The 26036-nt window shown below is 42.9% G+C and overlaps 1 protein-coding gene across 1 annotated transcript in view; it reads right to left on the bottom strand.

The window, feature by feature from the left end:
- The window catches only part of BRWD1 (bromodomain and WD repeat domain containing 1), a 111079-nt gene that overhangs the window by 84136 nt on the left and 907 nt on the right, over nt 1-26036 (bottom strand). Inside the window, exons 2-6 of the mRNA XM_029940621.1 lie at nt 25843-25974; nt 4217-4367; nt 2065-2163; nt 1546-1706; nt 254-475 (exon numbers count right to left, since the gene is read on the bottom strand). Coding sequence (XP_029796481.1) covers nt 254-475; nt 1546-1706; nt 2065-2163; nt 4217-4367; nt 25843-25974 — 765 coding nt within the window. The remainder of the gene's footprint in view (nt 1-253; nt 476-1545; nt 1707-2064; nt 2164-4216; nt 4368-25842; nt 25975-26036) is intronic.

The raw sequence follows: 26036 nt of genomic DNA on the forward strand, positions 1-26036 counted from the left end.
CCCCAGTTCAACAGTCAGCCTAAAGGAAGCAGTGAATCACCCATCATGCCTTCCTGTAAAGCTCTAACTGCATCAGACATTACATCACCTTTCCAAGATGCATGGAGGGACGATTAATTACATTTTCTCTTGGTTACAAAAATAAAAATAGATCACACAATTACTAAGCATCTTACCATTTCTCACCTCTGAGGAGAAAGAGTTTCCAAGGAAAAGGAGATCATACACAACGTGCACACTCAAGCCAGTTTACCTGCAGAGATGTGATTGAGCCCGTGTGTCCCTGGAGCACAGCCACCGGGGCACAAGTCCTCAGGCACCACACTCGGATAATCTTGTCACAGCTCCCTGCCGCGATCATCGTATTCTCGTAGTTGACCGCCATATCTGAGATTTCTGCAGAATGACCTCGTAATGTGGATAGTAGGCGGCCATTGTGTGTTGACCAAATCTTCACCAAACAATCATCTGAACCCTAAGAAAAAATACACCCCAAAATAAATGTTAACACAGCAAGTCTTTTACAGCATTTTTAAAAACACCATTTACATGCCACTTAAATTAGGTTTCTATAGCTCTTTTCAACTGTAGACTGCTCTATAAATTATGAGTCTTACACTCAGAACACTTACAGAATATGGTTTTTCTTTTCCTCCAAACCACGTCTATATGGAGATACTATGAAGTTTTCATTTCTACGGACCAGACCACATTATAAATCCTATTTTCCCCAAATTCCCTGCTAAGTAATGAGTCCAACTACAAGTTCACCACACAATGGTTAAATGTCAGTTTAGCTCACATCAAGCTAAAGAATTTGATATATGTTAAGACAGACACATAGTTCACAGGCTGAGTAAGTGGCAATCTCAAAAACAACTAAAAAATAATAGGACAGCACCCTTATTTTAAATACCCAAACAACACAGAGTCTTACATTTGTAGTACCAGCCAGCATCCATCTAACTCAGCCCATTTTTGAGTGTCTACTGTGATTCTCACAACTTTGGAAAAGGAAATTTAAACTTCTGACCCCTTGTAATTTTCCCTTAAAATACTAAAACAGTAAATTAAATTATAAATATTTACATATAGTTTTATAATAATTATAAAATAATCTTCAGTGTTCAAGTAATCAATTCCTCTGGATCAATGAGTAATCAATGTGAATATAAATCACCGGTAGAGATTTGGATTTTTACGGAAGGTTTCTGGTTTGTTTTGGTTACTAGACATACTAGAAACCCCATCAGTAGGTCTGGATAGGCTGGAGGAGAAAGCATTAGGCATGTATATTTTTAAGATCCTGGACGATCAGGCTCACGAACCATCAATGTCTCACAAACACTATACTATCTGCAAATGAATCAATTGGGATATGTAATAAAATTGCAAAATCGTGGCCCCTGCATCAGACCTATGGAGTCAAAATCCCTGAGAATGGGAACCCCAGAACCCACATGCTTTCAGAAGACTGCCTGGATGATTCTAATACACACTGAGTGCTCCAGAGGATACCAAGTGGAGTTTAAAACATTAACTCACGGTGAAGATTCTATGTCCTGTCCTATCAAACGCTACACAGTACACCGCGGAGAGATGTCCGAGAATCCTCCTGTGCATTTTTATATGCTGATACAGAGTTCCTGGGAAGGCTGTGCTAAAAGTGGAACACCCTGTGAGCTGTTTTCCTCGATGTATCTCCACTAGGAAATAAAAACAATGAAAATGGTTAAGGAAGAGCCAATATGTAAAAACATGAAGAAAAATTCCCCAACAATTTCTAGAGGTCACAGAATCTATGTTCAAGAAATCCTAAGGACAGAAGTTTCTCCCCAGTTCTGTTCTACTATAATCACTATTACAGGCTTATTACGATAAGATTATCTTCCATTAATTTTTATTACATGTAGGAATAACTTTGGGAAAACACACTTGGAAACTGATACTCATCACTACTGAAACACTACCACCAGTATTTCCTCTCAAATTTTAATACGGCAGTTACAAAGATGGTCAAATCAGAAAGACTGTTTCGGTCATGTGAATGGCAAGCTCACTCACCAAGATTCGGTGGGGAACCATAATTCACCGGCATTTCAGGAGGTCTTCCTCTGTGAAGAGCAGCAAAGGCAGAGCCCTTCCAAACTGTGTGCCTGCAGTCTTTAAAACGAATTTTAGATACACATAAAATCTTGAAAGTTAACCCCAAGAAAGATTTTATAGAATACTTACGTATATTGTAATAAACTGTTTATTCAAAGTTGTACCAACTAATATACTTTAACAGAAAAGCCCTAGAGGTTTATTAAAACTATTTCTGAAGAAGGAAAAGAAATTAAGACATCTCAGATACATCAACAACAACTAACATCAGTGCAGCACTTTACAATGTACAAAGTGCGTTCCACGTACATTATCTCGTTGTGTCCTCACAACAACCCTGTGAGGTAGGTGTGACCGCCAATGTACAAGTGAGGTAACTGAGGCTCAAAGGTTCCAGGACCTTGAAAGAGATCCGCTGCAAGTGGTTAAGTCTACACGGACCATACAACCAGATCTTTCGACTTCCAAGTCCTATTCAATGCCAAGTAAGTTTTTATTTTTCAGTGCAGAATTATACCACGTAATCATACGAGATCTTAATCACAACTGATCCAACTTTCCAAAACATGGAAATTTTTGTAAGAAAAATTTTATTAGATTTATATGAAAATCCTTAAAATGTTAATGGAATTTTAAAATTAATTTTGGCCAATATTACCATGACTTTAATCTCCCTAGGAAATACGGACAAAATCAAATGCCTTTCCTCTTGTTTTAGGATCCTGGATAATCCTTTACACAAGAGCACGCACGTAGGATCTGGGAGTCTGAACACTCATTCTCAAGTCCCATCCGTCTTTGACCTATCAGCAAATATGCACGAAGAAGAAACATCTGCCCCCTCTAGGGGGGATAGCAGCAGAGCACAGACTACGCTGGGCCAAAAGTCAGCTTCTCCACGAGTGAAAGAGGAAGGGAAGGCATCACAGAAACCTCTACTGAGCCTCGGGTGCCCCAACCTAACACGCATGTTACGTTTTACATGAATGGATTCAACGCCACCATCATGACCAAAGAGCGGTTACAAGGCGTCCTCTCGTGACACTAGTACAAAACAAGAGAGCTACGGACCCTACCCCAGGGCAGCCGGCCCGAGTCTCTTCTAAGATCTGCCGGGTCTAAAGCGGTGCTCATCACAGAACAACACGGAGCTTGACACAAGTAAAGAAAACAGAGGAAAACAGGCCACTTGGGCAACTACTACATAACAGCCTAAAATAGAATAATTACAAGGTGAATAGGGACACAGAGAAGGGAGGGTGGGAGCCGTTTCCTGAGCCAAGCCCCGGTGTGGCAGGGCCACAGAGCACTGAGAAATGACTAAGGCCCACAGAGCGGTCTGGCGTGGAACCAAGAAGGAGGGTTGTTCGTTCTCAGTCAAGCCTTGTGCTGGTGGCGCACCTAAGAGGCGGCATCACACCAGCAACAGATCGTAAAGATAATCACGGGGGCGAACCAGACGGCTGCTCAGGATCAGAAGAGCCAGCATTCTTGCCCGTTAGCAGAGGCCACGTTGTGTACAGAGATCGTATCACATACATATACTTAGTCTAAGTGATTCATACCGAGCTAACAGAAGGAGAACAGCAATTCCAAACATTTTGCTACCACATAACTTTGCAAAAAAATCAAACTGGTGAAAAAAAGAACCATGCAATTATACATTTTTGGTGCTTGTTTTCAAAATGCTACCAAATTTAGAAAATCACTTCCCCTGATAACAAAGGGCTTTCAGAATCTAAATACCAAATAAAATACTTCTAGCATTTAAAGAGTTTATTAGACACATACAATTACATTCGGTAAAGTTATAAGTGAGCTACAAAATAGAAAATTAAGAACTCACATCGATAAAACCTCAAACACATCTCAGAATAAATTCAAGCTTTTTTGCTTAACATCTAAACCTTTGTCATTTTTTTTTAAACGCAGAAGGACCCATTAAACACTTACGTAGTAAAATTCAGTGTCTATGCTAAATGCAGAGAATTTTATAGTCCACAGCATGGTTTATAGTTACATATCGCCTTTCTTCCACAATGCTTACATTACTTGACAATTATAATTATCATTAAGCTACAAAGCAGAACACTTCTTCAAATTAAGGTACCTTTTGCTGTACGTAGCAAAGACTGCCTTCCTGCACCAAGTAAAGAAGTGACTCTTGAAATACTGGGTGGAATTTCTTTATCCAACATGGGGCCAATGCGCTGGCAGATTTGCAACAGATGATCAGGAGCCACGTGCTTATTGGACAAGACCTAATTGGAGAGGAAGGGTTTTAAACATTATTTACAATAGTATCATAAAACAAACAGCAAGGGATAAGTACGACAAAACATGTGAGAAACAGGTACAATGAAAACTATAAATACCTGCTGAGAGAAATTAAATAAACAGCAAATTGATCTGTAGGTTCAGAGCCATCCCAATCCAAATCCAAGTAGGCTGTCTTGTAGAAATGGATTAATTTTATTCTAAAATTCATATTCAAATGCAAGGGGCCAAAGCAGCTTTATAAAACATAAAGCTGAGTTATGAAAAGAATACCTGACTTCAGGAACCAACATATAAGGACACCTGATTTTTGACAAAAGCACTAAGGAGGAAAGACAATCTTCTCAACAAATGGTTCTGGAACCATTGGACATCCATTTGCCAAAAAGGTTTTTCTTTTAATTAACTGTGATCCATACATCACACCATAAACAAAAATTATCTAAAGACAGATCACATCTCTAAATGTATAATCTAAAAACTGTAGAATTTATCACAGAAAACACCAGAGAAAATCACAACCTGGAGTTAGATTTCTCACGTAACAGCAGTACAATCCACGGCAACCGGCCAACATGCCCGACTTCATCAAAACTAACAGTTTCTGTTTTCTAAAAGGAGCATAAAAAAGCAACCCACAGACTGTAAGAAAATGTTTGCAAAGCATGTATCTGATAAACAACTTGCATCTAGAATATAAAAAAACTCTCAACACTCAGTTATAAAAAAAAATCTAGTTTTTAAAAACAGGAGAAAGATTTACACAGACCATCAAACACACACACTCTCTGTCTCTCTAAAGAAGTGCAACACTACTCATTGGTAACAAATTGAAACCATTAGGAGATATTACTAACAGCCTGTTAGAACAGCTAAACTTAAAAGGACCAGACAAGACTGTCAAGAACATGGAGAAACTGCTGGTGGGAACGGACGCCAGTACAACCACTTTGGAAAACAGTTGGGTGCTCTTCCCATAAGCAGCCAGAGGTGATCTCTGAAAATGGTCCGCTATTCACTTGACCCAGGAAATCCTACTAATCATGCGAAACAAAAGGCTCAAATCCCTGTGCTCGCTTCAAGGACACATGGGAAACTGCCCAGCCATCAAGGACATGTGTATCTGAAGGACATCACCTTGAGGAAGCAACGTGTGCCCTTCCGTTGCTGCCATGGCAGAGTTGGTAGGTGCGCCCAGGCCAAACAGTGGGGCTGGACACAGACTAGGTGGCCCAAAAAGAAGGTCGGATTTGCAATGCACATGCTTAAAAATGCAGAGAGTCATGCTGAACTTAAGGGTCACTGAGCACCTCCAGGTAAACAAAGCCGGCAAGAGGCAGCACAGAGCTCACAGTGCCCGTGGTCGGCCTGACTCGCACCTGAGCTCTCCCTGCCACAGGGAGACGATCCTTACTGAAAAAGCAGACTATCCCTAAGCTGGAAGAGGAGGCTGCAAAGACAGAGAAGATACCCCGGAAGCAAATGAAGAAACAAAAACTTAGGCCCAAGAGTAAATTCTATATAAAATAAATGCAAATAAAAATTAGAGAGAGCAAGAGAGAGAGAGACAGAAAATAGTTGGACAGTTTAATAGTAGCCCATGTTATCCAGCATTTCTACTCCTAGGTAGAACACTCAAGAAAAAGAAAATACTTGGGGAAACTGGGTGGCTCAGTCAGTTAAGCAGCTGACTTCGGCCCAGGTCATGATCTCACGGTTCATGAGTTCAGGCCCCGCATCAGGCTCTGTGCTGACAGCTCAGAGCCTAGGGCCTGCTTCTGATTCTGTGTCTCCCTCTCTCTGCCCCTCCCCTGTTCACATTGTGTGTGTGTGTGTGTCTCTCTCTCTCAAAAATAAACATTTTAAAAAATTTTTAAAAAGAAAATACTCAAGAAAAAGAAGAGCACATGCTCATGTTAAAAGTCTGTACGTGGGCGTGGCCCCGCTCAATGTGGCCGCAGCAACAAAGGGCTGTTCTAGGTGTCTAGAAGTGGCCTAAAATTACCCACTTCGCCCAGGCCTTACACGGCCAAACAGCTGCTCAAATGCGCTCACCAGCCCGCAAGTACAGCCCAGAGACAGAGTGAGAGGAGCAGAGACCGCGGGCCCAGGCTGGGAAGAAAGCTGTCAGGACAGGTGTCCCCACTCAGAGGCTGCCTGGCCCTCGAGCTGGAGTTCATACATCACCACGCGGGTGGAAAACAAGGCGCCTGGCTGGCAGTGACTGTACCTGAGGTGGATCCCCCTGAGGGGGTTGTCTGCCTACCTGCCCTCTGTCAGAAAACGGGGGCCCCGACTGCATTATCAAGAGGAAGGCCAGGCTGGGGTGCCTGGTCCACAGGAAGGTTGGCACCACTGTCACCTCCACACAGGTTAACTCGGAAGAAAAAGGAGCTCTGGTGAAGCTGGTGGAAGCTCTCAGGACCAATGACAACGACAGATCTGAGACCCACAGTCACTCGGGGGGCAACATCCTGGGTCCAAAGTGAGTGGCTCGCATCGCCACGCTGGAAAAGGCAAAGGCTAAAAAGCTGGCCACCAAACTGGGCTAAGAGTACACTGTTGAATTTTCTGTACATAAAAGTAATTAAAAGTTCTTTTTCAAAAGAAAAAAAAGTTTGCACATGGCTGAAACATCTTTAAGATCTCAAAAGTGAACGCCCCCAAGTGGCCATTAACAGGTGACTGGATACACCCATTACCGTGCATCTGTAGGACAGAACACTCTCCAGTAATAAGAAATACGTACGAAGCGTTACTAACGCACGGTGACAGGGACGAGATCTCGAGATACTTATGCGGAAAGAAGCCAGAAACACAGTGCGTGCTGTCTGATGTTATTAACACAAAGCTCTGGAAAACGCACACTAATATACAGTGACAGAAAGCAGATCAGAAGTTGCTGGGGACAGGGAGCAAAGAAAAGCAGGAGGAATTAGAGATGGGTTCTTCGGCATCACACACATCCACAGTCATCAACCTGAACCTTCGTGAACGTGCAGTTTATTTTATGTGACTTATACTTTAAAAAACTAAAACCACAAAAGGTATTGTGTAACTTTAACTCATGAAGATGACTAATGACACCTGATTCGAACGTATTTGTCCTGAACTTTAATGCTGCGTTAAGGTTCCTCAATCACGAGAGGAGGTTTCTCAAGCAGGACGCTGCCACCACTGGAGGAAAGACAAAGCAGCGCTGCTCGGGGCAGTCCCTATGCACAGGGACCCACGGCGCTCCTGGCTCCCTTCCACCAGTGCCAACAGCATTCCCCATGCCCCCCCCCCCCCCAACGATGCTCCCTATTTTCAACCCCCCCCCCCCCAGAAATGTTGCTCCAAAGAAAACCTGAAACATTGTGCAAGATCTCACTTCTGGTTCTTATGCATCAACTCAAATATAAAATAAGCCTGGATTCTGGGCACCTGGCTGGCTCAGTGAAGCATGCGAATCCTGAGTTCAAGCCCCACAACTGGGTGTAGAAATTACTTAAATTTAAAAAAATAAAAAAAAAAAAGAATCACATAAAGTTTTTGTTCATAAGCACTAGTGACAGAAGAGGCTAAAGTATCTCCAACTTTTCAACATGACTTATGTCTCCTACCTTGACAGATAGCCCAAGGCAAAACTCCAAAGACCTATCAGAGCTCAGGTAGACCTCAAAATGTTTCATAATACTAATTAGCACTGTGTGCTTCAAAGTGTCAGCATATAAAAGTCCCAAAACCACTGTACATAATGAGCTCATCATGGGAAGGGAAAGAAAAGACAGAAGGAACTAGAAGGTCATCCCAACAGGCCAAGAAAATCACAGATCTAAGAACTTGTCAGTCATGCAAATCTGAAAACAAAACCCCCACTGAGGTACTCCGCACTGATTGATCTAAATAATGTCTACACGGCTTAAGAAAGAAAAATGACTTGGACGACGGTAATATGGATTCTTATACAGCAGACATCACTTTAATAGTTTTAAGATTTTGAGTATTCAGATGGACAGAGAACTTACATAACTGATTTTTTAAAAATATAATTTATGGTCAAGTTGGCTAACATACAGGGTATACAATACGCTCTTGGTTTTGGGGGGTAGATTCCCGTGGTTCACGGCTCACATACAACACCCAGTGCTCATCCCAACAAGTGCCCTCCTCAATGCCCATCTCCCATTTCCCCTCAACCTCACCCACCCTGTCTGTTCTCTGTATTTAAGAGTCTCTTATGGTTTGCCTCCCTCCCTCTCTGTTTCTAACTTTTTTTTCCCTTCCCTTCCCTTCCCCCACTGTCTTCTATTAAGTTTCTCAAGTTCCCCATAAGTGAAAACATTTATCTGTCTTTCTCAACTGGCTTTAAGTTTTGAGGTCACAATTAGGCCTGTCCCCTGAGTGGACACCGGTCCTTGAAGATGACCTATCACAGAGCCAAAAACAACTTCTCTAGACAGAAAAGGGAGGGACAAAAAAGTTTAGACAGAGTGCTTCCCAGTGCTAGATGTGATTTTATTCTATCTCTTAAATGATCCAGAAGGGGAACTTCATAAAATTATACTCATTGCCTGAATTGAAGAAGCAATAAAACTCATCATTAAAATAATAGGAAGTTTCAACATAGGCATGTAAACTTAGGCCAAGTCCAGGTGTGAACAGGAACGTGATTCCATGCAGCAGCTCTGATCTCCATAAAGAGAACTGTAACAGACTCGTGACGTTTCTGAGGATTCTAGCCTCACCATCCAAGGTGGGGGCAGGACGGGCTGTTACTCTATTGTGTATAAAACAGGGTGTTTCTGGAGAATAATGTAGTTCTCATCCCAATATAGGCAACAAAAATAATGAACAGAAAATGGTTCTGGATTATTAAAAATATATTGACCAAATCAATATGCTAAATCATGTTCCTTCATTATCTTCAAGTCCTACACCTGCATGTCAGTAACCACCTGTGCCAGCAACTTCACGGAATAAGCCAGATACACACTGTCCTCGGGAATCGGGTCAGAACTAAGCCTCTTCCAACAGTCAAATAGTCAACCCCTGTGCCACTGTATTTTCTGCAGCCGCACTTAGAAAGGTTTTCAGCCCCAATCCCAGGACCACTGTATGACTGTCACTGTTCCCAAATACCACTGTGAGCATGAGCCTCTTCAGGTCCAGGGTAGCAGCTCTACAAAGTGATAGGAGAGTCTAGATAATGCAACTGGAAAGTTATGGGAAAAAGTAGCTTTTACTGTGAAGTTTGGGACACTGTAATGTAATTAGGATCTAGAATGAATATTTAATTTTTTTTTAAATGTTTACTTCAGAGAGAGAGTGACAGAGACACACAGAACATGAGCAGGGGAGGGGCAGCAAGAGAGAGAAACACAGAATGTGAAGCAGGCCCCAGGCTCTGAGCTGTAAGGACAGAGCCCGATGCGGGGCTCGATCTCATGACAGCGAGTTCATGACCTAAGCTGACTGAGCCCCCCCAGGCACCCCAATATGCAATATCTTCAATCTGCACCCGTCGGACCTTGACTTTTCCCTTGATTACTTTAGGCCACATCCAGAAACGTTACGGGGAAACCGTCTGAGCCAACTACCACAGCCCGTCGCACTGCCGCTACAATTAGCACACGGCAACAGAACAGGAGGGGATACGGAGCACGGTCTTTCACAGAAACTTAAAAACCGGGGTCTTCCTTAAGCAGGTCCCCCCAGCCTCTGATGTGCACAAGTTCTTAGCCTCTTTTGTTTCTAAAGAAATGCAAGTTTGGGGCACCTGGGTGGCTTAGTCAGTTAGGCATCCGACTCTTGACCTCAGCTCAGGTCTTCATCTCAGGGTCATGAGTTCAAGCCCCACAGTGGGCTCCGCAGCAGGCATGAAGCATACTTAAAAAAATAAATTTTTAAATTTTTAAAAATTAAAAAAAATGCAAGCTTAATAGTCAATGGCAGGATAAATGTTGTTATAGAAACAAGAAGGGAAAAGAACTTAACTCTCAGTTTATACAAAATTATCTAGGCAGAGAAATGCTCTAGTGCTAGCATGAAAACTTTTCATTCAACAGCATTTATTTGGGGCACCTGGGTGGCTCAGTTAAGCGTTCAACTTTGGCTCAGGTCATGATTTCGCGGTTCATGGTTCAAGCCCTGCGTCAGGCTCCGTGCTGACACTTGGAGCCTGGAGCCTATTTTGGATTCTGTGTCTCCCCCTCTCTCTGCCCCTCTCCCACTCGTGCTCTGTCTCAAAATAAATAAACTATTAAAAAAAATTTTTTTAAACAAACAGAAAAAACAAAACAAAAAAACCAAAAAGCATTTATTTATTTACTTTAGGGCACCTGGCTTGCTCAGTCAGCAGAGCATGTGACTCTTGATTTTGGGATTGTGGGTCCAACCCCTACATTAAGTACAGATATTAAAAATAAAATCTTTTAAAAATAAAGGTTTTAATTCAGAAAAGACAGGTTAAGCTCCACAGAGCAGACCATGTTCACTTCTCCAACAGCCACTACCTCCCCCTTCAGCAGAGCTCCACTTTTTAAACTCTATCCTAACAGGGAAGCCATGTGATCTAGTTCTAGCCAAGGAAACAAAGAAGAAATCTTCTAGGGCAGGGGAATGTTCTTGGAAAATTCTCCCTAACGAAAGAACCTCAGGAAGAAAAAAACAAAACAAAACAACCCTTCCCTCCCATCAATTCTAGGGTACGATGGTAACAACAAAACTAGGAGTTTGAGGGGAAAAAACAAAAGCCAAATGTCAATCTGCCCCATCAAAAACACAGAGACTGTCTTGAAAGACACCATTAAATCAAAGACATCCTTATGTATCTTTATTATTTAGGCCACTGTTTCTAAGGAAATGAGTTCTTTCATACAGCTGTTACCCCACGCTCTGCAATCACACAAATCATCACCGCACGCCCACAACCTGCAAATCTGAAGCAAAGTCACCTACCAGCCATCCAGGAAAGTGAGGCTTGCCTGGAAAATACTATTAATGCTTAAGCCAATACTAAATAAGGACACATCCTTAGTTAGCCTTTCTATGTAATCTATTCATTTCATTTTCTTCTTCCCTTAGTAAAACAATGACCCCTATTTCTGGACTATGAAAGCTTTTCCAGATTACAAACTATTCAGAGGAAATCTAAGATTTTTGATATTCTTTTTGACTTCTGATATCCTTTTTAAATGTTTACTGGGAACGAGAGAAAATGCAGAGGAGCAGAGAGACGGAGGGGAGAGAGAGCACCCCAGGCAGGGCCCTCGCTACCGGGGAGAGTCCCACGCTGGGGGCTTACTCTCACAATCCTGAGATCACGGCCTGAATCAAAATCAAGAGTCAGACCCTCAACTGACTGGGCCATCCAGGTGCCCCTGATTTCTGATATTCCTTGACAGGGAGTTCTGATTATCACATAGAGTAAGATCATCTGAAAAGAGCAAAATTCAAAAGGCAAAATACTCAGGGCTTTATCCATAAATCAGCCGAGTTCTGAAAAAGAGACCACTAAACGAGATTATTCTGCTGTACCATGTGAAAATAACTAAATTTTCTAAGCAGAACATAATTAAAATAAGCTTGTGTGAAGACTAATTAATAGTCTGGATCCTACAGAGAACTTAATGAAGATACAAATGTTCCCCAAAAGTCAAACCTTTTTTTTTTTAAAGATTGTTTCACAAGATGTATTAAAACAAGAGACAGGCACACTTCAAAATGTATGGATTTTAAACATGTGAGAGCCTACAGAAGATATGAAATCGTAAAGTACTGATAAAGTAACAATTTCAGCCACATGAACATAGTAAAGATCACAGATTTCAAGATTAATGCAAAACATCTTCTAGCCAGACTTAGTTTATCATTTCGTTGAGAAGTCTGTCATATTCCAAATGACCAACAGAAATAAAACCTCGTCAAGGGCACCTGGGTGGCTGAGCTGGTAAAGCGCCTGACTTTTGGCTCACGTCATCATCTCTTGGTCAGGGAGTTCGAGGCCCCCACATCGGGCTCTGTGCTGACAGTTCAGAGCCTGGGGCCTGCTTTGGATTCTGTGTCTCCCTCTCTCTCTCTCTCTCTCTCTGTCCCTCCCCGCTCACACCTTGTCTCTTTAAAATAAATATTTAACAGATTTTTACTATATACATATATATTATAAAATCTGACCACTAAAATAGTACAGAATGTTAAAGGAACAGAAAAGAGAGTCCAGATGCACACCAGCAGGAATGTAGTAAATGGCGATGACAGTGTTCCCTGTAGACGTAGAAAAAGGAGACAGGACTCAAACAGTACTTGCAAACTGACAATTTGGAAAAGGCTAGATTCATACCTCACACCAACCACATGCTCAAATAAACTGAACATGGAGACATCACAGAGAAACTACAAATTGACTAGAAAACGTACTGAGGAATAATCACATAATATTGCTTTTTATAATATTAATCATGGAGTACAGAAGGGCTTTAAGGACAACCCTACAGACAAAATAAAGATTAACAGACGTAACCAAACGAAAAATCTTAAACCTCTGGAAAAACAAAATCTCCCAGCGAAACGACAAAGCCGCCTGCAAGCTGGGAAAGGAACCTAGGACACACAGCGGACTGAAGAATAATCTAGAGATGAAGACTTCTTACAAAATGGTTTAAGACAGCAGTAGAAAAGTAAAAGATATAAAAAGGTAATTCAGAAAAGATGAATTAGCAACAGTCACAAAACAAACTTCCTTTAAAAAAAAAGTCTCAGGCCTGTAACTGCTGGGTCAGAGGTCACACAGGTTTTTAAGACCCATGTGGACCACTCTCTCCCCGCCCTCACCCTCTCAGGGCTTCACATGTCCTGTCCATCCTTCGAGTTAAAGGTTCTCCGGCTGGAGAAGAGCTTTCCCTCCCGACCCACATACAATCTCCTGCCCGGCCCTCTAACACCGCTGACACACTGTATCACACTAACGTGTCGCTTAGGTCCGTTTTACCCCAAGGGCGTAAAGCCTCCTGGAACCGGAAGCCTCGCCCATCTTCTCGGCCACACTGGCCCCCGGGAACCCTGACTACAGCAGGCATTCATTGAAGGAGCAAACGCATCGCACATTCATGAATGAGCCTCACACAAAGTGGGTTTGAGCTGGATCTGCCCTTGGGAACAGAACCTCACTGAAGTTACCTGTCACTTCCAGTCTCATCTCAAACTGGGAAATCGTGACACATAACAAGGTGACAGGACTGCCAAAAGGAAACGAGATTACATAGGTTAAAGCTCTTAACTTTTGTGCAGTACTTGGCAAAAAATGACTCAAACATTAGCTACTGAGGGCCGCTTGGCTGGTTCAGTCAGAAGAGCACTGGACCTTTGAACCTGGGGGCGTGGGTTTGAGTCCCACTTTGGGTGCAGAGCTCACACAAACAAACTTTAAAAAAAAAACACATAAGCCATTTTACTCAATGATTAATTTTCTAGAAATTGTTAAGTGACAATGATATACAATATAAATGCAAAGACACATAGCTCTTTGATATTCATAGAATCACTAGTAGAAAAAAAAGCTAGAAACCAACTAAATGTCCAATAAGCAAATGGTTAGATAAAATTTTCCACAGAAACTGAAAGGAATTCACAAAACAGTATCTTTTTAAAGCTCCTATTTTTGTTAGAGTCTAGCATGAATAAAAATAAATATTTCTCACTTTCATTATTTTTTTTCTCTTTACTTTTGCATTTTCTAAATATTCTACATAAACATTAGAAATTTTTATTTAATATTAGGATAATTTTTGGTCAGATTACGAAGAAAAGACTAATGAACTAAGTACACCACTTTTTAGTTCCACCCCTATAGAAAGACCACTATCAACATCTTCAAACATTCACATACAAATAAAAGCTACATACAGACAAAATTTAAGGCTGAGGCTCTACCGATCTCTTTTGCGCTGCTGGTAGGAATGCAAACTGGTGCAGCCACTCTGGAAAATAGGATGGAGGGTCCTCGAAAAATTAAAGATAGAACTACCCTACGACCCAGCAACTGCACTACTAGGTATTTATCCAAGGGATACACGTGTGCTGTTTTGAAGGGGCACACACACCCCAATGTTTATAGCAGCGCTATCGACAAGAGCCTAAGTATGGAGAGCACCCAAATGTCTATCGATGGATAAATGGATAAAGAAGATGTGGTATATACATATATATTACTCGGTGGCCAAAAAGAATGAAATCTTGCCACTTGCAATAATGTAGATGGAACTGGAGCGTATTATGCTAAGTGAACTTAAATTAGAGAAAGACAAATACCATCTGACTTCAACTCATATGAGGAATTTAAGATACGAAACAGATGAACACAGGGGAAGGGAAGCAAAAATAATATGAAAACAAGGAGGGGGACAAAACATAAGAGTCTCTTAAGCACAGAGAACAAACCTAGGGTTGCAGGAGCGGTGTGGGTGGGGGTGTGGGCTAAATGGGTGAGGGGCAGTAAGGAGGACACTTGCTAGATGAGCAAGCTGTATGGCTGGTAGACACAGCGGATGAGTCCCTGGAAGCCACTCCTGAAATCACTGTCGCACTAGATGCTAACTAAGTTGGATGTAAATTAAAAACTAAACATTAAAAATAATAAAAATAAATAGAGGCTCTACCACAACGTCTTTCTCAAGCAAAAATCTCTCAATGTGGAATCCAGCCTCAAGTGTACCTATGAGAGTTGAACAAATACTAGAATAAGAAGAAATGTGGTTGACAGCCCTACCTAAGCAGTTATGAGACCTGGGACAAGGCACTTTTTAGCAAAAACAACAGATAATACTGCACACTTACAATGTACAAGGTACACTTCTAAGTATTTTAAGGTTCTGACTAATGCAATTCTTCATTACATTAATGACAAAAGCTAACACTTACACAGTGATTACTACCTGACACTCTTCTAAGAACTTTATACACACTAACTTTACTATATCTCCAAACTATTCACCTCATTTTACAGAGGAGAAGACCCAGGCACAGGCACTAAAGAACCTGCTGAGAACCAAGGAGCTAATAAATAGCAAAGCTAAAAATAAGAACCCAGGCTGTCTAGGTCACAACTCCTCGCTGCATCGGCTACACTGCATCCTAAGAAAAATGCCAAGGAACGAGGTAATTAAGGAGCATCAGAAGACTCCTAGAGCCAAAGTGGCCTCTGGAAGTTCTGAAAGCCAAATACATGCAAACCGATTAAAATCAACATAGAGAGAGGAGCCTAGGTGGCTCAATCGGTTAAGTACCCCACTTCAGCTCAGGTCACGATCTTGTGGTTCCGCGAGTTCGAGCCCTGCATCAGGCTGTCTGCTGTCAGCACAGAGCCCACTTCGGATCCTCTGCCCCCTTCCTCTGACTTTCCACCACACCCATGCGCCCAGGCGATCTCGCTCTCAAAAATAAACATTTAAAAAAAAAATCAACGTAGAGAATTTTTTCTAAGTAGCTAGAGTCTAACATCAATGTCATTCACCTACCCCATCACAAAGTACAAGCCAAGTCAAAGTCTCGGCCAAATTCTGAATACCGCACACATAATTCATCCCGTGCTGCTACGGCTCCCAGTTAGCACCAAAGGTTTATGCTCAACATGCCACTCTGCCATTTCTACGTTGTAAAGGAAAGATAGTAAATAAACACGATGGTTCTATTTGGTACACTCCTAATGAAATGGTTTAAAGAACTTTAAAAAAAAAAGGGATGCAGGGCGCCTGGGTGGCTCAGTCGGTTAAGCATCCAACTTCAGCTCAGGTCATGATCTCACGGTTTGTGGATTCGAGCCCTGCATCAGGCTCTGTGCTGACAGCTAGCTCAGAGCCTGGAGCCTGCTTCAGATTCTGTGCCTCCCTCTCTCTCTGACCCTCCCCTGCTCACGCTGTCTCTCTCTGTCTCTCAAACATAAATAAAAAAACATTTAAAAAGAAAAAAGTAAAATAAAATAAAATAAATAAAAAATATAAAAAGGGATGCCTAAGTCCCATGTTTCACAGCCATTCTGATGCTGTACATTGCTCTGACCTACAAAGCACGGACCTTGGAGAAATTTTTAAAAAATCAAGGATTGTACAAAAAATATAACCAAACTGGTGATGACTGGTTCTTAAAAAGAAAATACACTAAGCATTAAGCCACCTTAACTCCTTCAATAAACAGATCGCCCACTGCCGCCAGGAAGGACGGGTGCACGCATAGGAGAGAGTTATGCGTCCCACGGAATTCTGTAAAGCTGAAAGTAGTCATTTATTCCAACCGTTAAAAAGAGACCGTGTCCGAAGCTACTGCCCTCACTTTAACAATGAGAACAGGTTGGTTTAGCTTAAAAATACTTTTTTAACCCGTCACTGAGCTGAGAAAACAAGTCTGCGTCAACTCCACCCCAGAAACCAGTGGGCCCGTCCGGGACCAGAAGAAGGTTCACAGCTGCTCCGACCCGCAGCAGAGACGCAGGGAAAACGGAGTAAGGAACAACCTGCGAAGCTTTTAAACCTCACGGGCCACCTGCTGGCTAGCCTGCCTGATGCCTGAGGAGAAAGCTCGAGGGCCTAGGCAGAGCCACCCACCACAGGGAGCCCCTCTACCCCGAGCCCCCTGGGATGCGGAACAGCTGGGGGGTCCCCCACCCAAGCCCGTCCACCGCAAGTGTGCTCCAGAGGCCCCCTGAAGGCTAGGGATGGGTCAGCAGAGTAGAAAACCAAGGGCAGAACTGGAGAGCAAAGCGATTTCAGCAACCCAAAGCTGGCAGCGGGGCTAAACAGACCCCTCAGGAAGCTCACCGGTGCGCAAACCCCAAACTCCGTTGGAGGGGCAAGTCCTGATCCCATCCTGAAACTGCACGAAGCCGCCACAGAGCCCAGAGCCCACTGAGTACGAAACACCCGAGATCGCCACACTCAGAACCTGAGAGAAAGGAGGCACCCTTTACTGATGCCGATTATGTCACCCCAGCCTCTACTCTGGTCACACACAACTGCCCAGCACACTGCAAAAAGAGGATGAGACACACAACAAAGCAAAACGTGATCCGTGACACCAAGTCAGTACTGACCCGATTAGTCAACGCTGACCCCAGGGAAGGCCCAAATCTTAAAAATGCTCAACCATTACCTATTCAAAATATTTCTACTGCCTCATTCTTCCATTCTTTTCATTGGGGACCTTTGTTTTTCTTTTAGGTTTATTTATTTTTAAGAGAGAGAAAGAGCCCAAGAAGGGGAGGGAGAGAGTGGGATGGGAGAGAGGATCCGAAGCAAGGTCTGTGCTGACAGCTGCAGGCCTGATGCAACGCTTGAATTCACGAATGGGGACATCATAACCTGAGTTGAAATCAGACACTCAATCAACTGAGCCACCCAGGTGTCCACCTCCTTAAACTTTAATTACACATTGGACTATTCGATATCCTATAGATTCGGGAAGTTGGGACAATCTCGAGCAGAGTAAATGCAAAGAACACTACCCAGATGCATGGAGCAGGCAACTCTTGACCGGGCCTCCAACAATCCCCCGCTCATGGTGCTGCCGACCTTGTGAAATCCCCTCCCCTTGAGTACGTTACTCATAACCAACAGAATACGGCTCACACTGAGGGTATCAATACCACTTCTACCCCAAGGTTACAAACGACTCTGACTCTGTCTCACCAGCAGACTCTTATTGTCTGCTCAGCTTTCACCTTTTGATGATACAAGCTGCCATTTTGGACAAACAGGTGGCAAGAAACTGAGGGTGGCCAAGAGACAACTAGGAACTGAGCTCCTAGTCCAACAACGCCCTCTGAGAACTGACTCCAGCCCAAAACTGTGTGAGCTTGGAAGCAGACCCGTCCACAGGCAAGTCTTTGGCTGAAAGCCCAGCTGCGGCCAGCACCGGACTGCGGGACTGAGAGGACTCAGTTCAGCTCTGCCTCCGAGTGCGATTCACAGAAGCCGTGGGGTAATGACAGTCTGCGCTGTTTTAAGCCGCTGCGTTCTGGGGTAGCCGGTCACGCAGCATAGGTGCCAGCCACAGTAGATCACAGTACAACTGCTGAAAACCAAAGGAAAAATGAAAATCCTAAAAAGCAGCCAGAAAAAAAAGTATTATCCTGAAAGGGGAAATAGTAAGAGTGCCCATTTTTCAATATTAATGTGCTAAAAGGAAAAACAAACCCATCAGAATTTCACCTTTCAAACAACCTGTAGGGGCGCCTGGGTGGCTCAGGTCAGATCTCATGTTCCTGGGTTCGAGCCCCGCGTCAGGCTCTGTGCTGACAGCTAGCTCAGAGCCTGGAGCCTGCTTCCGGTTCTGTGTCTCCTTCGCTCTCTGCCCCTCCCCCTCCCATGCTCTGTCTCTCTCTGTATCAAAAATAAATAAAACATTTTTAAAAATTTTTTAAAAAAACCTGTAAAGTGCACCATAGGTGGCTCAGTCTGTCAAGCATTGAGGACTTCCGATTTCGGCTCAGGTCATGATGATCTCATGGATCGTGAGTTCAAGCCCTGCATCCAGCGCCACACTGCAGAGCCTGCTTGGGATTCTTTCTTTCCATGTCTCTGTCTTTCCCCTGCTTGCTATCTCTCTCTCTCAAAATAAATAAATTTAAAAAAAATAAAGAAGTAAAATGAAGACATAACAGGGTGCCTGGGTGGCTCAGTTGCTTGAGCGTCCAACATCAGCTCAGGTCATGATCTCGCCCACGTCGGGCTCTGTGCTGACAGCTAGGAGCCTGGAGCCTGCTTCAGATTCTATGTCTCTCCCTCTCTCTGCCCCTGCCAAGCTCATGTTCTGTCTCTCTCAATAATAAATAAAAACATTAAAAAAAAAAAAAAGCTTGAGAAGTTCCAAAGAAATAACAGAACAAGTCATGCATATGGAAGAAAAATAATCACAGATAACACACATGGGAAGACAGGAACAAACTGAAAATACCAGGAAAGGTATACAATGGGTAAGCAAATGAATATCAACTTTAAAACAACTTAATAATAAAATGATATGCTGTTCACAGGAACCACACGTAGAAGTGAGAACATGGGGAACCACTGGCTTCACTGGAAGGGCAGAAAGCAAACTGATGTACTGCTCTGTCACTAAAGGAAAGCAAGCTGGGCAGGCTGTGGCACAGTGAGGCCGAGTCAGACCTGGGGGTGAGACGCTATTAGGAGAGAAAGAGAAAACATTTCCCAATTTTAAAAAAATTTTAAAAAAAGGTCAAATTCCGGAAAACACAGTACTAAGTAAAGGGGAAAAGGATCAGTGGTTGGGAGGGTGGGAAGGAAGATTAGGCAGCACAGAGGATTTTTAGGGCAGTAAAATTACTCTGTATGACACTCTATTAGCAGACACGTGTCATTTGTCTACACCTACAAACTGCACAACACTAAGAGTACCTAACGTAAATCTAAGAGAGTCATGATGGAGAAACTAAGGACTTGGGCATTACGATGGGTCCATACAGGTCCATCGACTGCAATAAACGCACCGTTTTAGGGATGCGGATAATGGGGGACACTGTGCACTTACAGGGGAGATCTCTACCTTCTGCTCAATTTTGCTGTGGACCTAAAACTGCTCTAAAAAATGAGGCCTACTTAACAAAAGGCAGGGGGAGTCAATTCAAAAGGAATATAACAACTGTGAATTTGTATGTACCTAACAACATACATAAATCAACTGGAAAAAGAAAAAAGACAACTCTGCAGTCACACTTGGAGATGATGACAATCTTTCTCAGAAACTAATAGAACTAGCTGGCAAAAATCTATAAGGGTTTAGAATATTTGAAAGGAAAAAAGTCATGTGACTTTTGTCCCTGAGATGCAAATAAATGTTACGATTAGGTAAGCCTCTGAAAACAAAGTAATAACTACTCTCTTTCAAAGTAGCACAGTTGGAGTGCTTGGCTGGCTCAGTCAGGAGAGCACGCTCTTGATCTTGGGATACAGAGTACAAGCCCCATGTTGGGAGTAGGGCTTAAAATAAAGTAGCACAGTCAAGGCTGGGTGACTCACAGACGGCAACAGCACTGCCATTATTCAGCACTGAGCTATAAAGTCCCATCAGCTCCCCGTCTCACATTGTGTTCGCCCACAAAGGGATAAACGGCAGGTTATCATCATTCAGACACAGGAGTTCAGAGACTGGATTGCATTATCTCATTGAGACCCTACCAAGATAAATTAAGGGAAGGAACAGGCTACACAATTATGACTTTTTGTTCTGCCAACATTACTTGTAAATGCTGATTATTATTGTGTGCCTGGCACTGTAGCCATTTTTTCCCATGTTTACAATAATGACTTAATACAATTACTATTATCTTTGTTACACAGCTCGAGAAACTAAGGAAGAGATTATATAAACTAAGACTAAACACCTGCTAAGCAGCACAAATCAGGATCACAGCCCAGATACGTGGCACAAAAACCCAGGTTTCCAATGTCTATAAAGCTATATTGCTAGACAGCTAACTTGTCATCGACTGCCATGATCAAGTGTTCCCAAATCATCCATGAAATGCCTACAGAGTGATAAAGCTCTACAGTCAACGACAAAGGAAATGCCGAATCCCCAGAGGGAAGAGATCAGTGTGTTAGAATCCCACAATGAAAACGAAATAGTGGAGTCAGTTGCAACACAGTTATCCAATACAAAGTTGTTTTTGTTTTAAATAGGTAAGTAAGTCTGCCATTAGTCTGCCATTAAGAAGGCTCAACCTGACAGCTCGAGTGGAGTCGATCTAACAAGGGCACGGAGATCCCAAGTCTTGCCTTGTGACGTGCCACAGCCTGATTCCCTCCCCCAGTGCGGAGCTCACAACGGCAGTACTGCTCCCGCTGCCGTGTCTTGGGGAGTTAATTCATAACCCAAGTAGACTGACAACTAAGAGATGAAAATAAGAAAAGAGTATTTATATGTTTGTACAAGTTAGTTAGTTTAAAATAGTAAAGTTTTCCAATGACTGAACTATTTTTAATTTTTAGTAGAGTAAAAAAGAATAATTTAGAAAGATTAAACTTGGGGTGCCTGGGTGGCTCAGCCATTTAAACACCCAACTCTTCATTTCGGCTCAGGTCATGATCTCACAGTTTATGAGTTCAAGCCCCACACTAGGCTCTGCACGGACAACCCGGAGCCTGCTTGGGATTCTCATTCTCTCCAAATAAATAAATAAACTTAAAAAAAAAAAAAAAGAGTACACTTACATTTGACAAAGTTTGCCTTCCTGAAATAATCATAGATTTGTAGTATAGTGTGAAATGCCCAAGGAAATTTAAGACAATTAAGTGGTGTTAAATATCTTAAGATTAAATTCTCATTACAAATCATACATTAATAAAAAATAAACGTGTTTCTAGAAATATCCCTGAATTTATAAGATTTGTAACTTAAAGATTTAAGAAAAATTACTACTTATAACTCTAATAAACTGCATATTTAAATACAAATCATTTTTAAGTCTTTTCCTTATGCTAAAGGCCTACTCAAAACTTTTTTTTTTAAAGCAGGACAATAAATCTCCCAATGATAAACTACAACAGAAGGATTTTCTGATCTACCGGTTAAAGAAGACAGTGGCCTACAAAATTGGATGTCACCACGTGCACGAATCACATTCGCCTCATTTAATCATGCTCCCCTACAAATCAAGTTCTTCCTCACTCCTGAGCCCCATTCTATACCTCCATTTCCTCTTTTCTCCTGTTCACCACCTATAAATCACAAAAATCTCAACTACATTTTATGAATTTATAGACCCAACTGCTAAGGCAGGTTTAGGTATTGAGAGATAAAGAACCTCAATTCTTTTAAGAAGTATCAAAACTACTCTTGCTCCCAGGTTGGAATGGTAACATGGTCCCAAGTCTAAGATGAACTGTAACTCTGCACAGTGACACTGAAAGGTTTTAAAGTATAGCGATATCCAGTCTCACCACAAGAGTTCTGACGTAACTGGTGTGGAGCATGGCCCGGCAGGCATCCAGACTTTGTAAAGCTCCCTAGCTGACTTTGATCCAAGAATGAGGGCCGTTCTTGAAAAAAGGAGTAAATTAAACAACACAAAGAAACAAACAGCATAAGGAAACTATCAGACAAAACCCAAATGTGACACACTCCACAGGCAGTCCCAATGCCTTCAGAAAATCAATGGCACAGGAACAAAAACGATGGAAGATAAAAAAGAGATGGAAAATAACTTCGGTACAATGCATGGACCTTGCCTGAAACCCAATTTGAACTCAATATAAAGAGAAATGTAAGGGGCACCTGGGTGGCTCAGTTGGCTAAGCGTCTAACTCCTGATTTCAGCTCAGGGCCTGATTTCACAGTTCATGGGTTTGAGCCTTGGGTCAGGCTCCGCACTGAGAGAGATTCTCTCACTCTTGCGCTCTCTCTCAAAATAAATTTAAAAAGCTTAAAAAAAGGAAGAAAAAGAAATCCAAGAACAAAACAAAAATCTGAGTATGGACTAGATATATAAATAAGTCTACAGGCACACATTACCAAAAAACATTATTGTCTGGATTGTAAATGTGACACTGGCGCTGTGGTGGCCTAAGAAACAGCCCTTCAATTTTCTCAAGATGCACGATGCAGAATTTAGAGAAGACATGTAAGATCTGGGATTTACTTTAAAATACTTCAGTATACTAACTCATTAAATAAAGGAATGTCAGGAATTTGCTTTAAAACAATACCGCCTAGGGGAGGGAGGTAACAGATGCAGTATTCCTGGCTAATCACATGGCTGACAGGTAGTATGGTTCATTTCTCTATTTTTCTGTTTGAAGATTTCCGCTGGTAATTTATTAAAAATACTTCACACAGAAGCCAAAGTAAAGACAGCAAATTGGTTCATGACACTATTATCATTTGTGTATATCTGAAATACTTAATTAAAAGAAAAGCAGGGGCGCCTGGGGGACTCAGTTGGTCAAGCATCTGACTTCCACTCAGATCACGATCTCAGGGTTCATGGGTCCAAGCCCCATATCGGACTCTGCGCTGACAATGCAGAGCCTGCTTAGGATTCTCTCTGCGTCCCTCCTCTGCTCATGCTCTCCCTCTTAAATAAATGAACTTAAAAACAACAACAACAAAGACACCCACACTCAAGAGCAGACTCTGGAAAACTAGCAGCCACTAACCCACTCTGACACAAGAGTGACTCTCCTGCAGACAAGCAGCTGGTCCCCCGTCACTTAGCACCAGGAGCGGGTGGAGGCAGGGGAAGGTGGGGACACCTATGAGCCAGGTGATGAGCGAGGACCTGGGGCACAGCACATGACAGGAAGATAACCACCGAGATCTAGGATCATTTTAAGCAGAATTTTTAAAGTGGGGTTTTAACCACCTCTAGCTGAAAAGCCAAAAATATAAGTTTTAAAAGTACATTTTCCAGTGGTTACAGCATCTCAAAAATTAAATGATTTTCTCTCCTACAGCACAACTCCACTATCAGTATTTTGATATTTCTCAAAATCATTGCTTTTCTGCTTCCCTGGCAACACTATTTTCTCTTATCAATAGGAGTAAAACAGTAAGTAGTCCTTTAAACATTTCCTAGGCTTAAACATCAAAATAAGAAATTCAAGAAAACAAAACCTCTGCCGAAACGCTGAATTTTTAGAACGGTTTCCTGGATATTTCACTTTTAAGTGTTTGCTTTTATTTTTTTTCTAATGTTTTATTTATTTCTGAGAGAGAGAGAGAGAGAGACGACGTAAGCAGGGGAGGGTCAGGGAGTGAAATACAGAATCGAAAGCAGGCTCCAGGCTCTGAGCTAGCTGTCAGCCCAGAGACTGATGCGGGGCTCGAACCTACGAACTGCGAGGTCATAGCCGAAGCTGGATTCTCAACCGACTGAGCCACCCAGGCACCCCTAAGTGTTGCTTTTAAAAAAAATCTACACCAGGGGCACCTAAGTGGCTCAGTGTGGGTTAAGCGTCCAACCTCGGCTCAAATCATAATCTCAGAGTCTGTGAGTTCGAGCCCCACATCAGCTCTGTGCTGACAGCTCAGAGCTTGGAGCCTGCTTCAGTTTCTCTGACTCCCTCTCTCTTGCTCTCTGCATATCCCCTGCTCATGCTCTCTCTTTCAAAAAACAGTAACAGTAATAAACATTTTAAAAATGTATGCAAGTCTACACCAGTAAATATTAAAACTGACAACTGAAATAGAATTATTACTCCAGACTTTATGTCAATAATACTAATAATACTTAACTGTTGGTATACAAATGATGAATCCTTGTTTAATTTTTGTCCTTTTGTTTAATCCAAAAATGGTGATCATATCCTACCAAATTCTGTTATAGGTATTATGACTATCCTAAAAGATCACTCAAGAGTTTTTGTTTTCTTTGGTCATCAGTTATTTTGCTCATACAAGATGTCGATAGTGCCTGGCAAGTAAAGATATCCTTTCTCCTAATACACCTGTTGGCAAAAATGTTTTTCTGAAAAATGTGACACTTCACTAAGGACAGATGACTGGATAGAACTGAATTCTAGGGGCTCCTGGATGGTTCAGTCTGTTAAGCGACGGGACTCCTGATTTCCGCTCAGGTCATGATCTCACGGTTCCTGGGATCCAGCCCCACACTGGGGTCTGCGCAAACAGCACGGAGCCTGCTTGGGATTCTTTCTTTCTTTCTCCGTCTCCACCTACCCCACTCGCAAGAACGTGCACGCTCTCTCTCAACTAAATAACATTTTTTTAAAAACCGGATTCTACATTGTGAGCGCAACTAAAAAAAGTCGATAAAGTGCGAAGAAAAGAGAACTGAAATCTACGCCAAGGCTGCTGCTACAAAACGAGAAACTGCAAAGAGCCTACATTAAGTACAGCAAGATTAATATAAAACCTCAGAAGTTTTCTAAGCACTCCACAAGCGTACAGTTTAGACAGGCAAAAGCACTGGAGGAGTTGCATACTGTCACAGCAGCAAGATTTTTATTACGCTGCTGACGGAAAAGAAAAACACGCTAGAGAGGAACCCTTCACCTTTCAGACACCAATGATTCTATTCCTAGGGAACAAGTGGTTAGAGGAGCTGGGCGGGGCAAAAGAGGGAAGACCAATCATAGGTCGAGTTACAAGTCGGGTATGAAAACACAGGGATGAGAGCAGCTCGCTGAATGGCTGGCGCACCGCCCCCCCCCAGCACGCGCGCACGCGCGCTCCCGGCTCTCGCCACAGGCAGCCGCACCTGGGGACCCACCCCACCGCAAACCGCGATGCAGGGTCGCCCCCACCTCCCACCCGCCACCCCCAGGGCCGTTTCCTACCCAAACAAACCCAGGCACCCCAAAACAAAACAAAGCTTCCCGAGGAGTCCTACTATCCCGGGACGCCCCCGAGCACGGCTCGATCGCTTCACCCCCAAGAGCAGGAGCCCCGACAAGGGGGCGGGGAGCGGAGTGTTCGGAAACACGGGGATGGAAATGTCAAAAATCTCACCAATTCCTCGTAGCTCCTGTTGTGCTCGTTGCCCTCCCAGTCCAACCTCTTCGGCAGCAACTGCAAAGACACGAGACGCACACGAGTGACCACCGCGCGGGGCGGGGGGCCGGGCGGGGGCCGCGGGGTGGGCTGGGGTGGGGAGCTGCGCGAGTGCCCCCGACAGGGTAGGGAGGGAGCACGGAGGGGACGCG

The sequence above is a fragment of the Suricata suricatta genome, chromosome 5, assembly GCF_006229205.1.
Source record: "Suricata suricatta isolate VVHF042 chromosome 5, meerkat_22Aug2017_6uvM2_HiC, whole genome shotgun sequence".
Classification (NCBI taxonomy): Eukaryota; Metazoa; Chordata; class Mammalia; order Carnivora; family Herpestidae; genus Suricata; species Suricata suricatta.